Source organism: Ornithorhynchus anatinus, chromosome 3 (genome assembly GCF_004115215.2).
Source record: "Ornithorhynchus anatinus isolate Pmale09 chromosome 3, mOrnAna1.pri.v4, whole genome shotgun sequence".
NCBI lineage: Eukaryota > Metazoa > Chordata > Mammalia > Monotremata > Ornithorhynchidae > Ornithorhynchus > Ornithorhynchus anatinus.
The window spans coordinates 85,151,924-85,164,990 of record NC_041730.1 but is presented as its reverse complement, the minus strand read 5'-3'; the positions used below and the strand labels follow the sequence as shown (position 1 = coordinate 85,164,990).

General features: G+C 45.8%; 1 protein-coding gene across 1 annotated transcript in view; it reads right to left on the bottom strand.

Moving 5' to 3' along the window:
• Positions 1-13,067, bottom strand: part of ASCC1 (activating signal cointegrator 1 complex subunit 1) — a 72,812-nt gene that overhangs the window by 58,042 nt on the left and 1,703 nt on the right. The window contains exons 2-4 of the mRNA XM_001509366.3: positions 7,698-7,844; positions 3,162-3,261; positions 1,346-1,443 (exon numbers count right to left, since the gene is read on the bottom strand). Of these exons, the coding sequence (XP_001509416.2) occupies positions 1,346-1,443; positions 3,162-3,261; positions 7,698-7,809 (310 nt within the window). The 5' untranslated portion in view covers positions 7,810-7,844. The remainder of the gene's footprint in view (positions 1-1,345; positions 1,444-3,161; positions 3,262-7,697; positions 7,845-13,067) is intronic.

The following is a 13,067-nucleotide window of genomic DNA, read 5'->3' as shown; positions in this document are numbered from 1 at the left end:
CGCAAAGGCAAGAGGAGACTGAGTAAATGACAGAGGGCAACACGCAAATGGAACTGCAGTCTTTATGTCATCTCACTTCAGGTTTGCTCTAACTGATCAATACGCTCTCTCTATTGTAGCCTGTTTCCCTGCCAAACGGCTTATCTTCTTACTTCTTGATTTCATTCTCTCCCTCTTCCTTTTAACAGTCAGTCCCAACTGGCTTTTCACTTGATTGCATTCACGTTTTCCAACACGGAACCAGGACGGGCCTCTGTACAAGTTACAAACTCTCTCTGGAATAACTCCAATGTCTTAAAGGCGGGGTTTTAGTAGTTATGGTTTAAAAAGGCAAAAGAAAACAACAAAATAACTTCAACAGTCCTCAAAATTATCAAGCGCTGGCTGTGGTGTCTCACCAGAAGAAATAATATCAAGTTGCCTGCCACTTAACTATCAAAGTTTTGCTCCTGCACTGTACCAGATGGGAAAGTTCCCATAAAAACTCTACAACTAAAATGTCTGGCTCCAAGGACTTTCTCTAGCTTCAGTGTAGGGATTTTTCCCTTTATTTCTAAAGCGCCCTTCACTCGGAACTATTTGGAAACAATACAGTCCTTTTCCTCATGATCTCCCTGATCCTCAGGGACCGACTTGCAAGCTTACCTTGCTAGGTAAACTGGCTCACCTTGTCTAAATTGTGATTATGACATTTTCCCATCTGCTCCCTAGCCTAGAGAAACTGGAAAAATGCCCATGGAAAGAACTACACTCCATTTGCAAGCAATTGGCCTCACTGTTTCCTTCTAGTTCAACAGCTCACACCCACATCGTGCTATTATCTAGGCCCATAATAGGAATCTCTACAAAGGTGCTGGAATCACTGGGGCTTGGTGAAAATGTAGCATGGGAAAAATGTACAGTCCTCTAGATGGAAAGCTTGTCCTGTAGACCGAAAGCTTGTGTGGCCGGGGAATGTAATTATCATCTCTCTTGTACTGTACTCTCCCAAATGCTTAGTTCAGTGCTCTGCACAAAGGAAGCATTCAATAAATACCATTGATTCATTGATGTATAGCACACAAACGCGGTAAACTGCAGACCTTGAACTAGTAATTTTTTTATTCTTGAGATGGTAATTTCTTGGAGATAATGACACAGAGTACCTGAAGAGCACAGCCTCTGTATATAATATATACCCTTATATAACATATACCCTTCAGTTATATACCTCCAGCAGAGGATTCTCTGCCAATGCAGAGAGACAACTAATGCAGAGAGACAACTAAGGCTAACAGAAAATTCCTATCCAACATCAAAGGAAATTGAACAAGACACTAGCAGCCTTTTATTCACTAAACCTCACCAATTTCTCCCTCCACTCCAGGCTTGGGAATGCTGATGGAAGTTCGGGTTTCCATTTCCAGTCTCTTCTTGGTTTCTCCTTTCTTCCCAATGATATACCTGCCAAAATATGAAATTCTCAACAGTGCCTGACTTGAAGGTCCTTCGAAAGATCCTAAATTCAAAACCTGAAGGAATTTAAAAGACAAAGTAACCACTCTGACCAGACTTTTATTTAGAAATTCAATATACTCGCTCACACACCCAGGATCCCAAAGAATTGGACAGGTGAGGAATACAAAAAGTCAAGAAGCAGGGGTTTGAGAGAGGGAAGAACATATTTTCCAGTGAGATGTGGAGACAAGAAGCTAAAAGGGGTCCGCCGGGGTATTCTTTATTAAAACCACTCAAAAAGTAGTAAACGGTATTGCCTGGGGGTCCAGTAGGATGAAAAATAGCGTGTCTCAGAGGAAAGAGCACAGGTCTAGGAGTCAGAGGACCTGGAATCTACGCCCAGCTCCGACACTTAGCTGTTCTGTGACCTTGGGCAGACCACTTAACTTCTCTGTGCCTCAATTCCCTATTCTGTAAAATGGAGATGTAATACCTGTTCTTCCTCCGACTTAGGCTGTAAGCCCCATGTGGGACCTCATTATCTTGTATCTACTCCAGCGCTAGTACAGTGTTTGACATATAGTAAGCACTTAATAACAATTGTGGAATTTATTATTATGGCCATACCAGCTCACATAAGGTTAGCTGCAGCCTGCAAGTAAGGAGCAGGAAGACCAAAGACGAGAGCAAGAGAGAGGGAGGAGGCACATATTCATAATTTAAAATGTGACGCCAATGCAATCACAGGATAAAGTACAGAGACGGCGGAGAGACGGAGATGAGAGAAGAAAGGCAGATGGAGCGACGGAGCAAATAATGGCAAAGTTACTAACACCAGAGGCTAATGAGAACAAACTGAGGAGAAAACTACAAGAGTGAGAGTGGTATCTGCTACTGCTCCCATTGACCAAAGGAAAATTATCCTAGTGTTCAGAAAAAGCTCAGGGGCCTGATCTTGTCTTGCTCTAAGATTTAAATTAACACTTTGAATTGTACTTATGTGACGGACTGTAAACTCACTGTGACCAGGGAACGTGTCTACCAACTCTGATATATGGCGTTCTCTCAAACACTCAGCACAGTGTTCCAGACACAGTAAGCTTCCGATAAATAGGATTGTTTGATGGTCAACATCCAATATAAAGCCCTAGTGTAATGGGCTGCACACTTCCGTGACGATGCCATACACAAAAAAGGCTTCATAAAGGGGCCTAAGAATAATAAAAATTATCGTACTTGTTAAGTGCTTACTATATGCCGAGCACCGTTCTAAGCACTGGGGTAGATACAAGTTAATCGGGTTGGACACAGTCCCTGTCCCCCATGGGGTTCACACTCTTAATCCCCATTTTACAGATGAGGTAACTGAGGCTCCGAGAAGTTAGGTGACTTGCCCAAGGTCACCCAGCAGACACGTGGCAGGGCCGGGATTAGAACCCAAGTCCTTCTGACTCACAGGCCCGTGCCCTATCCACTGAGCCATGCTGCTTCTCCTAGGAGGAAGCCTATTATACAGAGATCCCGAGAAAGAACTCTGACCAACTAGGGATTTGGGATAACGTTTATATTTCCGGGGGCATCGAGATCCTTGGGCGAAACCTCCGACAAGCCGTTGGCCCTGGCCCACTCAGTGGCAGAGCTGGAAGGAACGGAGCTAAGTAATATTTCCACTCTGCCAGACTTCCTGCGATGGCAATTCCCCGGGAATCGTTACGTGAACTCACTTGAAGAGAGCGCTGGGGACCTCGACGGCACACCGGAAACCTCGGTCCGTCTGTTCCACCGCATAATGATCACAGGGTTCATCTACACACTCCACGGCCCCTGCGGGGAGAAAAACAAATCTCTTCTCAGAGACAGAGCCTCTCTCTGATCCACCATCTCCTTGCTTGTCCAACTCCTCTCGGTTAAAAGAAAGCACCACCTGGCTCCTCCCGATTCAGCAAACGGCTTTTTATTTTTACCTTCCGATCTGCTCTAGAAGCGGAAAAGGGGTACTTCCTAATCATCCAGGCTTCGAGCCCACAGAAAGCAGGAGGAACTGTTGGCTAAGAATTCATTTTGTCCTGACGTGGAAAAGCAAAATTTAGCCCAGTGAAATGGGGATCTAGTTGGTAAACCTCACCGTTTCTATAAAAGGGGGTTTCCATCCCTTCCAAACAATGGGCTGGTGGCTCAGAAAGGGGAGCCCCGGCTTTAGTTCCTCCAAGCACAGGAAGGAGTGATGGCTAAATTGAAATTCTCCAACAGGAGCACCAATCCCACTCATTTCATTCTTGACTTTTCAATCAAAGCAAGAGTTGAGCTGGGGTACTCTAAGGCTTAGGGTAGGGTGAACAAAAGGTACAAATGCAAGTATAAGGTAATGCAGAAGGGAGCAGGAGTAAGGGAATGGAGGGAATCAACCAGTGGTATTTTTGGTGCACTCATTTTGTGAAGAGTAATAATAATAATGATGGCATTTGTTAAGCGCTTACTAGGAGCAAAGCACTGTTCTAAGAGCCGGGGGGATACAAAGTGATCAGGTTGTCCCACGTGGGGCTCATAGTCTTCATCCCCATTTTACAGGTGAGGTGACTGAGGCACAGAGAAGTCAAGTGACTTGCCCAAAGTCACGCAGCTGACAAGCGGCGGAGCCGGGATTTGAACCATTGACCTCTGACTCCCTAGTCCCATAATAAGAACTTGGAAAAGTACAATACTGTTGGTAGGCACCAACCCTGGCCTCAAGGAGTTTACCTGCATCATCGAGCAGGTGATGCGGGTGTGGGCAAGAAGGGAACTTGGACAGCCCCAAAGCAATTCACTTGAGTAGAACAACAATAATAATAATTAATAATTATGGCATTTAAGCGCTTACTATGCACCAAGCACTGTTCTAAGCGCTGTGGGAGGTACAAAGTAATCAGGTTGTCCCATGTGGGGCTCACAGTCTTAATCCCCATTTTACAGATGAGGTAACTGAGGCACAGAGAAGTTAAGTGGCTTGTCCAAGGTCACACAGCAGACAAGTGGTGGAGCCGGGATTAGAACCCACATCCTCTGACTCCCAAGCCTGTGCTCTATTATTTCCACAATAATTGTGGTATTTATTAAATGCTTACATGCCATGCATTGTACTAAGTGCGGGAACAGTGTGGCCTGGTGGAAAAATAATAATAATAATAATAATAATTTCAGAACTTAAGTGCTTACTATGTGCCAAGCACTGCTCTAAGCGCTGGAGTAGATATAAATTAATCAGTTTGGACACAGTCCCTGTTCCACATGGGGCTCACACTCCTAATCCCTATTTTAAAGATGAGGTAACTGAGGCCCAGATAAGTATAGTGACTTGCCCAAGGTCACAAGGCAGACAGGCGGCGGAGCCGGAATTAGAACCCAGGTCCTCCTGACTCCCAAGCCCGTGTTCTATCCATTAAGCCATGCTGCTGCAGGCCTGGGCAGCAGAGGACCTGGGTTTTAATCCCGGCTCCGCCACTTGTCTGCTGTGTGACCTTGGGCAAGTCACCTCACTTTTAGGCCTCAGTTACCTTATGGGGATTAAGACTGTGAGCTTTACGTGGGACAGGGACTTTGATCAATCTGATTAACTTGTATCTAACCCAGCGCTTTGTACAGTGCCTAGCACATAGTAAGCACCCTAAATCGAGCGCTCGTAGGCTTGCCGTTACCCACTCTTCATCCACACTGACTAAAATTCACTATGAGGAACAGGGCAACCCTATTTATCAGACATTTTGCACACTAAGGGCCTTTAAATATCAAAATCAATCAATCCCAGGGTGAAGGCTTCCCCATTAGCAGTTTGTCCGCAACTGCATCACAATGACTGTGCCACGTAAGCATCCGCAACAGCTAAGGGTTGACGGTGGGAGCGACCAGTGCCAGGGTTAAACAGAAAATCACCTATAAGTGCCCGAGATGGATGCTAAGTGGTTTTATCCAAATTTGTGGATTTATGACCCGGCAAATAGTCCTCTTGAAACACTGCCAATCTGATTATCTTCTATCTACTTCAGGGTATAACACAGGGCTTGGCACATAGTAAATGCTTAAGAAGAAAACATCATTATTACTTCCGGAGATGTCGACTTTACATTCTGAGTGGGGGAGGAAGGGGGAGCGAAGAGGAGACGGGAGACGAGCTTCAGAGAGCTAATAGGCCAGAAAGCCATCATGTTGCATCTTTTCGGTCCTAACTGGAAGCTTTCAGGTCTTGTCATCGATCCGGGATGAATAAGTGCAGGAGTTAAGGTCAAAAAGCTAGCCAACGTTCACTCGTGATTCAATCCTAGCATCCCCGAGATGGCATGCTCTGGATCAGACATTTCTTAATTCTCTAATTACATTTGATTTTCCGAGGAACTATCAGATGGAGAAGCAGCATGGCCTAGTGCAAAGAGCTTGGACCTGGGAGTCAGTCTAATCCCAGCTCCGCCATGCTCCTATTGTGTGACCTTGAGCAAATCACTTAACTTCGATTAGACTGTGAGCCCGGCATTGGGCAGGGATCGTCTCTATCTGTTGCCGAATTGTACGTTCTAAGCGCTTAGTTCAGTGCTCTGCACATAGGAAGCGCTCAATAAATACTATTGAATGAATGAATGAATGAACTTCTACACGCCTCAGTTCCCTCATCTGCAAAATGGAGATTCAATGCCTGTTCTCCCTCCTATTTAGACTCTGAGCTCCATGGGGGACCTGATTATCTCATATCTACCCCAGCGCTTAGTACACTGCTTGGCACATAGTAAGCACTTGATAAATATCACAATTCTTATTCATTCATTCATTCATTCATTAGTATTTATTGAGTTTTTACTATGTGCAGAGCACTGTACTAAGCGCTTGGAACGTACAAATCGGTAACAGATAGAGACAGTCCCTGCCCTTTGACGGGCTTACGGTCTAATCGGGGGAGACAGACAGACAGACAAGAACAATGGCAATAAATAGAATCAAGATAAATAGAATCAAGAATAGAATTCTTATTACTATTATTCGATGGATAATAGAAGCTGAGCTATACTTTCCTAAAAGGAATAAACGACCACGAAACGCTTACCTACGACACAGCCTTCCTTTACAAGAATAAAATCGGAAGGGTAATCTAGACTGTGTCCAACCCGCTTTGCCTGTATCCACCCCAGTGCTTAGTACAGTGCCTGGCACATAGTAAGTGCTTCACAAATAGCATAATTAGTCCAGTCACTACTGCATAATACTGGGTTGCTTTACTCAGTTTCAATTACACCCTTGCTATGGATTTCCTTTATACCCAGTTCTCCCTTCCCATAATTAGCAGTTTCAGGTGCCACCACCTAGAACTGGAAAACTTTCTGCCACTCCTCCCATGAAAGACACTACTGTATTTAAATTCAAAGTTTCATAATAAAGCTCTTTGCAAATAACCACAGCAGGACAGAGCCTGAGATTAAACGGTAAACACAAATATTGACCTAATCGTCCATTTCCAAAGAAGAACCTGGATTTAATAGACACCCATCAATTCAGCATTTACATAATCTAACAATTCCCAGCAAGCACTGACTGGTTATTTTCAGACCCTTAGTCTTCTGGCCTAATTGTTGTCAGCTCAATGGTGAAATTGGCCTCTGTTGCCCCCCAACACCTGTCAAACCCACCTCAATTCAAAAGGGAAATATAACCTTTAACCAGAATTTGAAATCCAAGAAAAGTCACGACACTTGCACACAGAGGATCCTACAATTGTCCCTTAGAGTATTTACGGGTCACTGCCTGCTGAATTCTGAACACGATTACATTATTATTGGAGAAGCAGCATGGCTTAGTGGAAATAGCACGGGCTTGGAGTCAGAGGACGTGGGTTCTAATCCCGGCTCCGCCACCTGTCTGCTGTGTGACGTCTGGCAAACCACTTAATTTCTCTGTGCCCCAGTTATCTCATCTGTAAAATGGGGATTAAGCCCGTGAGGCCAACGTGGGACAAGCTGATTACCTTGTATCTAATCCAGTGCTTAGAACAGTGCTTGGCACATAGTAAGCACTTAAATACCATCATCATCATAAGTACAATTAGACTAGACCGTAAACTTGTTGTGGGCAGGGAATGTATCTGTTTATTGTTGTATTGGACTCTCCCAAGCGCTTAGTACAGTGCTCTGCATAGAGTAAGCTCTCAATAAATACAGTTGAATGAATGAAAGTACGACTGTGATGCCCATCAACTCCAAACCACAGCGCTCCCACAAAAATATGTTCTCGCACAGCGTTACCTGCATAGAAATCTTCATCCTCCTCTTCCTGGTGATTGGTCTGCTCTAGGATGAGGTTTTTCCTGTAAATTCGTCCTTCAATTTTTATAAACTGTGGGCGTAAGACTTCCATGGTATTGTTTGCCCAAAGACTCTGCTGGCAAAATCCTAAAATATATATATATATATATATGTTTTCAGAAAATTGATCTATCTAGACCCTGGTCCCTGTTCCTCTGGCTACCGCATAGGTCGGCCTAGGCTATTTCAATTTAAGCACCTCAAGTGCTTGTTGATACGAAGGGGACATTAACAGTGAGTAAACACCGGCATCACTCTTGTAAGTTACTCTCATTCTCGCTTTCTTGCTTTTCCCAAATTCCTTGGATACTTCTCTGAATGTACAAACTCAAATGTGACCTTTCTAATTCCCAGCGTAGCTGAGAAATGCCAACTTTTACTACCCACTTACTCCCTCCAAGCCTATTAAACCAGAAGTGACCGGTTCTCACTACTCGTTAATGCGAGAGGGTGCACAGATAGCAGTTTCAAGAGTCCAGCTTGGGCTGGAGCCTGTCTGCAGGACCCATGGTTGGACAACCAAAGTAGCACAGATTCTCCTTTTCAGCAGATGCTTGGGGGACGTACAACTTCTCGCAAACTGCGAAATGGGCCACCACTATAGTAAGCGCTCAATAAATACCACTGATAGATTAAGATAGCTCAGAACTGCTAAATATTTCCAAAATTTGCCATCATACAACCATAAAGAAAGCCCCAGGCCCCTGAAGAATTTGACATAAAGTGTCGGATCAAACCGGTCAAAATGTTATCGATAACAATTCTCTTTGGCTTCTCAAACACTCCCCTCCCAAACATCCAACTTCTTTTCCACACCTGGGCTGCCCTTCACGGCACTCACTCCCGGACGATTTTAGAATCGATTTCACATGCTTCCAGGTCCATCTTAAAAGTGGGGCCCAGGGCTTCAGGGGCCACCGATTAGACTGTAAGCCCGTCACTGTGCAGGGACCGTCTCTATCTGTTACCGATTTGTACATTCCAAGCGCTTAGTACATTGCTCTGCACGTAGTAAGCGCTCAATAAATACTATTGAATGAATTAAATGAATGAATGAATGAATGCCCTGACTTGTTCCCTTTGTTCCTCCCCACTCCCAGCCCCACAGCACTTACGTATATATCTGTATTTATTTGAATTGATGTCTGTCTCTCCCAGACGGTAAGCTCACTGTGGGCAGGGAATGTGTTTGTTTATTGTTGTATTGTAGTCTCCCAAGCGCTTAGTACAGTGTTCCGCACACAGTAAGCGCTCAATAAATACGACTGAATGAATGTGTTTAAGAAAGGGGCTGGGAGCTGCAACAGCCAGGACGGGTCACAGTCTAAGAGAATAATAATAATGTTGGTATTGGTTAAGCGCTTACTATGTGCAGAGCACTGTTCTAAGCTCTGGGGTAGATGCAGGGTCATCGGGTTGTCCCTCGTGAGGCTCACAGTCTTAATCCCCATTTTACAGATGAGGTAACTGAGGCACAGAGAAGTGAAGTGACTTGCCCACAGTCACACAGCTGTCAAGTGGCAGACTCGGGATTCGAACCCATGACCTCTGACTCCCCAGCCTCTCCTCTTTCCACTGAGCCACGCTGTTTCTCTAAGGAAGGGAGAAAAGAAGGCAAGGGAAGGAGAGGACAGGGTAGAACTGGGAGTAGCAAGACCAGATGCCAGGACTGACTCCCAACCCCAGTCGGCCTTTCCCCTTCCTTCTCTAGGTCAAGGTGCAGCCTGTCGAATCCCAGAGGTTGGATCCCTCTCCCCACCTCCGCCGATTAACCCGAGCCTCATTTCCCTCGAGGACCTCCAGTTAAGAGAAATTCTACCCCATGTCTTCTCCCAGCAGCTCGTGCCCAAAGCCCAGGATTCACCCAGGAATTTCAGGGAAGCCAGGCAATAAGAAATGACTCTAGGAAGGTGAATTAGGTGGGTCAGCAAGACGAGGGTAAGGAAAGGAACCCTCTCTGTCAACCACCAAAGTCCAAGGGGGTCCAAAAGAGGGTCACAAGTCATCAGAACCCAAGCTAGGCAGCATCACCAATTTTACTAAGCACCTGCTGGGTAATAGGTGCTTTGAAAATACACAGCAGGACAGGTCTTCTAATCTTGGCAAGGTGACAATGAAGTTAAAGCGCCCTTTTCCTCTGCTCTTCCTCCCCTCCCCATCATCCTTACTCCCTCCCTCTGCTCTACCCCCCTCCCCACAGCACTTGTGTATATTTGTATGTATTTTCTATTCTATTTATTTTATTAATGCCGTGCCTAGATCTATAATTCTATTTATCTATTTTGATGCTATGGATGCCTGTCTACTTGTGTTGTTGTCTGTCTCCCCCCCCGTTCTAGACCGTGAGCCGTTGTTGGGTAGGGATCGTCTCTGGTGCTGAATTGTAATAATAGTAATAATGTTGGTATTTGTTGAGCGCTTACTATGTGCAAAGCACTGTTCTAAGCTCTGGGGGGATACAAGGTGATCAGGTTGTCCCTCGTGGGGCCCACCGTTTTAATCCCCATTTTACAGATGAGGTAACTGAGGCACAGAGAAGTAAAGTGACTTGCCCAAAGTCACACAGCTGGCAAGCGGCAGAGCCGGGATTAGAACCCATGACCTCTGACTCCCAAGCCCGGGCTCCTTCCACTGAGCCACGCTGCTTCTCGTAAAATGGTGGCATTTGTTAAGCGCTTACTATGTGCAAAGCACTGTTCTAAGCTCTGGGGGATACAAGGTGATCAGGTTGCCCCACATGGGAGTCACAGTTTTAATCCTCATTTTACAGATGAAGTAACTGAGGCACCGAGAAGTGAAGTGACTTGCCCAAAGTCACACAGCTGGCAAGCGGCAGAGCTGGGATTAGAACCCACGACCTCGACTCCCAAGCCCGGGCTCTTTCCACTGAGCCACGCTCCTTCTCTGTACTTTCCAAATTGTACTTTCCAAGCGGTTAGTACAGTGCTCTGCACACAGTAAGCACTCAATAAATACTACTGAATGAAGAACTGCTCCCAAATGGGAAGGTGGGGGGAGTCCGATCTCATACCCCACTGGCTTCAGAATAGGTACTACTAAAGACTAAAGAATCATCCTGGTCAGGAAAAAGAAAATAAGATGACGGACCAGACGTGGGTACCCTATGTGAGACACCCAGCAGATGCCTCAGTGGAAAGAGCACGGGCTTTGGAGTCAGAGAGTCATGGAGTCATGGGTTCGAATCCCGGCTCTGCCACTTGTCAGCTGTGTGACTGTGGGCAAGTCACTTCACTTCTCTGTGCCTCAGTTACCTCATCTGGAAAATGGGGATTAAAACTGTGAGCCCCACGTGGGACAACCTGATTCCCCTGTGTCTATCCCAGCGCTTAGAAGAGTGCTCTGCACATAGTAAGCGCTTAAATCCCAACATTATTATTATTTGGCTGGCCTAGGGGACAGAGCATCGGCCTGCGAGTCAAAAGGACCTGGGTTCAATCAATCATATTTATTGAGTGCTTACTGTGTGCGGAGAACTATAGTAAGCGCTTGGGAAAGTACAACAATAAGCAGACACATTCCCTGCCCACAACGAGCTCACAGGCTAGAGGGGTTCTAATTCTTACTCCGCCACTTAATGATAATGATGGCGGTATTTGTTAAGCGCTTACTATGTGCCAGGTTGCTGTGGGACCTTGGGCAAGCCACTTAACTCCCCTGGGCCTCAGTTACCTTATTGGGTACAATGGGACTAAAGACTGAGCCTCATGTGGAGAAACAGCATGGCATAGAGGCTAGAGCACAGGCCTGGGTGTCAGAAGGTCATGGGTTCTAATCCCGGCTCCGCCACTTGTCTGCTGTGTGACCTTGGGCAAGTCATTTCACTTCTCCCTGCCTCAGTTACCTCATCTGGAAAATGGGGGTTGAGACTGTGAGCCCCACAGGGGACTGGGGACTCTCTGAAGGTTTTGCTAAGGTGTAGGGCACGTAAGTCTTCCCCTCTGAAGGAAGCATTTCGAGATCGCGACCACTCCATTGGAAGTAGACAGATTGGCATAATGGCAGCGGGAGAGGTGGGACTATTTATTGCCATCTTGATTCTATTTATGCCACTGTTCTCGTCTGTCCGTCTCCCCCGATTAGACTGTAAGCCCGTCAAATAATAATAATAATAATGTTGGTATTTGTTAAGCGCTTACTATGTGCTGAGCACTGTTCTAAGCGCTGGGGTAGACATAGGGGAATCAGGTTGTCCCACGTGGGGCTCACAGTCTTAATCCCCATTTTACAGATGAGGGAACTGAGGCACGAAGAAGTTAAGTGACTTGCCCACAGTCACACAGCCGACAAGTGGCAGAGCTGGGATTCGAACTCATGAGCCCTGACTCCAAAGCCCGTGCTCTTTCCACTGAGCCACGCTGCTTCTCCAAGAGCAGGGACTGTCTCTATCTGTTACCGATTTGTACATTCCAAGCATTTAGTACAGTGCTCTGCACATAGTAAGCGCTCAATAAATACTATTGAATGAACAGAGGCTGGGTCCAATCCGATCTGCTCGTATCCACCCCAGTGCTTAGTACAATGCCTGGCACATAGTAAGCACCTGCTTAATTTGCAACCTGCTTAATCTGTATCTACTCCAGCACTTAGTATAGTGCCTGGCGCATAGTAGGTGCTTAACAAATACTATTAAAAAAACTTAATTCTAGCACACAAAGACGTCATCACCTCAGGTAGAGAATCCCCAGGGCCCAAAAGGTCTGGCATATGATACCCCAACCCTACCACCCTAATGAGGGAATCCCTTCCACCCTCTTCCAAGGAGCTGCTTGGGAGAAAGAGAGAACAAAACACATTTAACACAGCTTTGTGGGTTCCACTTCAGCACTAAAGCAGGCACAATGGTTAGATCCACCAACCATCTCAGAGGGGGCAGCAGGTCCAAACCAGATTTCATCATTTGGGGTTGAGGGGAAAGAAAGAGGGAGAATCAATATTAAAAAAAAGCAAGGATGTCAGAAAAAGAAGCGGCGTAACCTTGTGGAAAGAGCTCAGGCCTGGGAGTCAATACACTGGGTTCTTAATTTGCTTTGCCACTTGTAGGCTTTAGCTTTAAAGTCACTTAGTTGCTTTGTGCCTCAGTTAACTCATCTGTAAAATAGTATTTAAAACTGTGAGCCCTGTGTGTCTTCCCTCCCTCAAGACTGTAAGCTCACTGTGGGCAGGGAATGTGTCTGTTTATTGTCGTACTCTCCCCAGGGCTTAGTACAGAACGCTACACACGGCAAGCGCTCAATGAATGAATCAATAGGGGACGGGGACTGTGTCCACTCTGATTACTGGAAGCAGCTT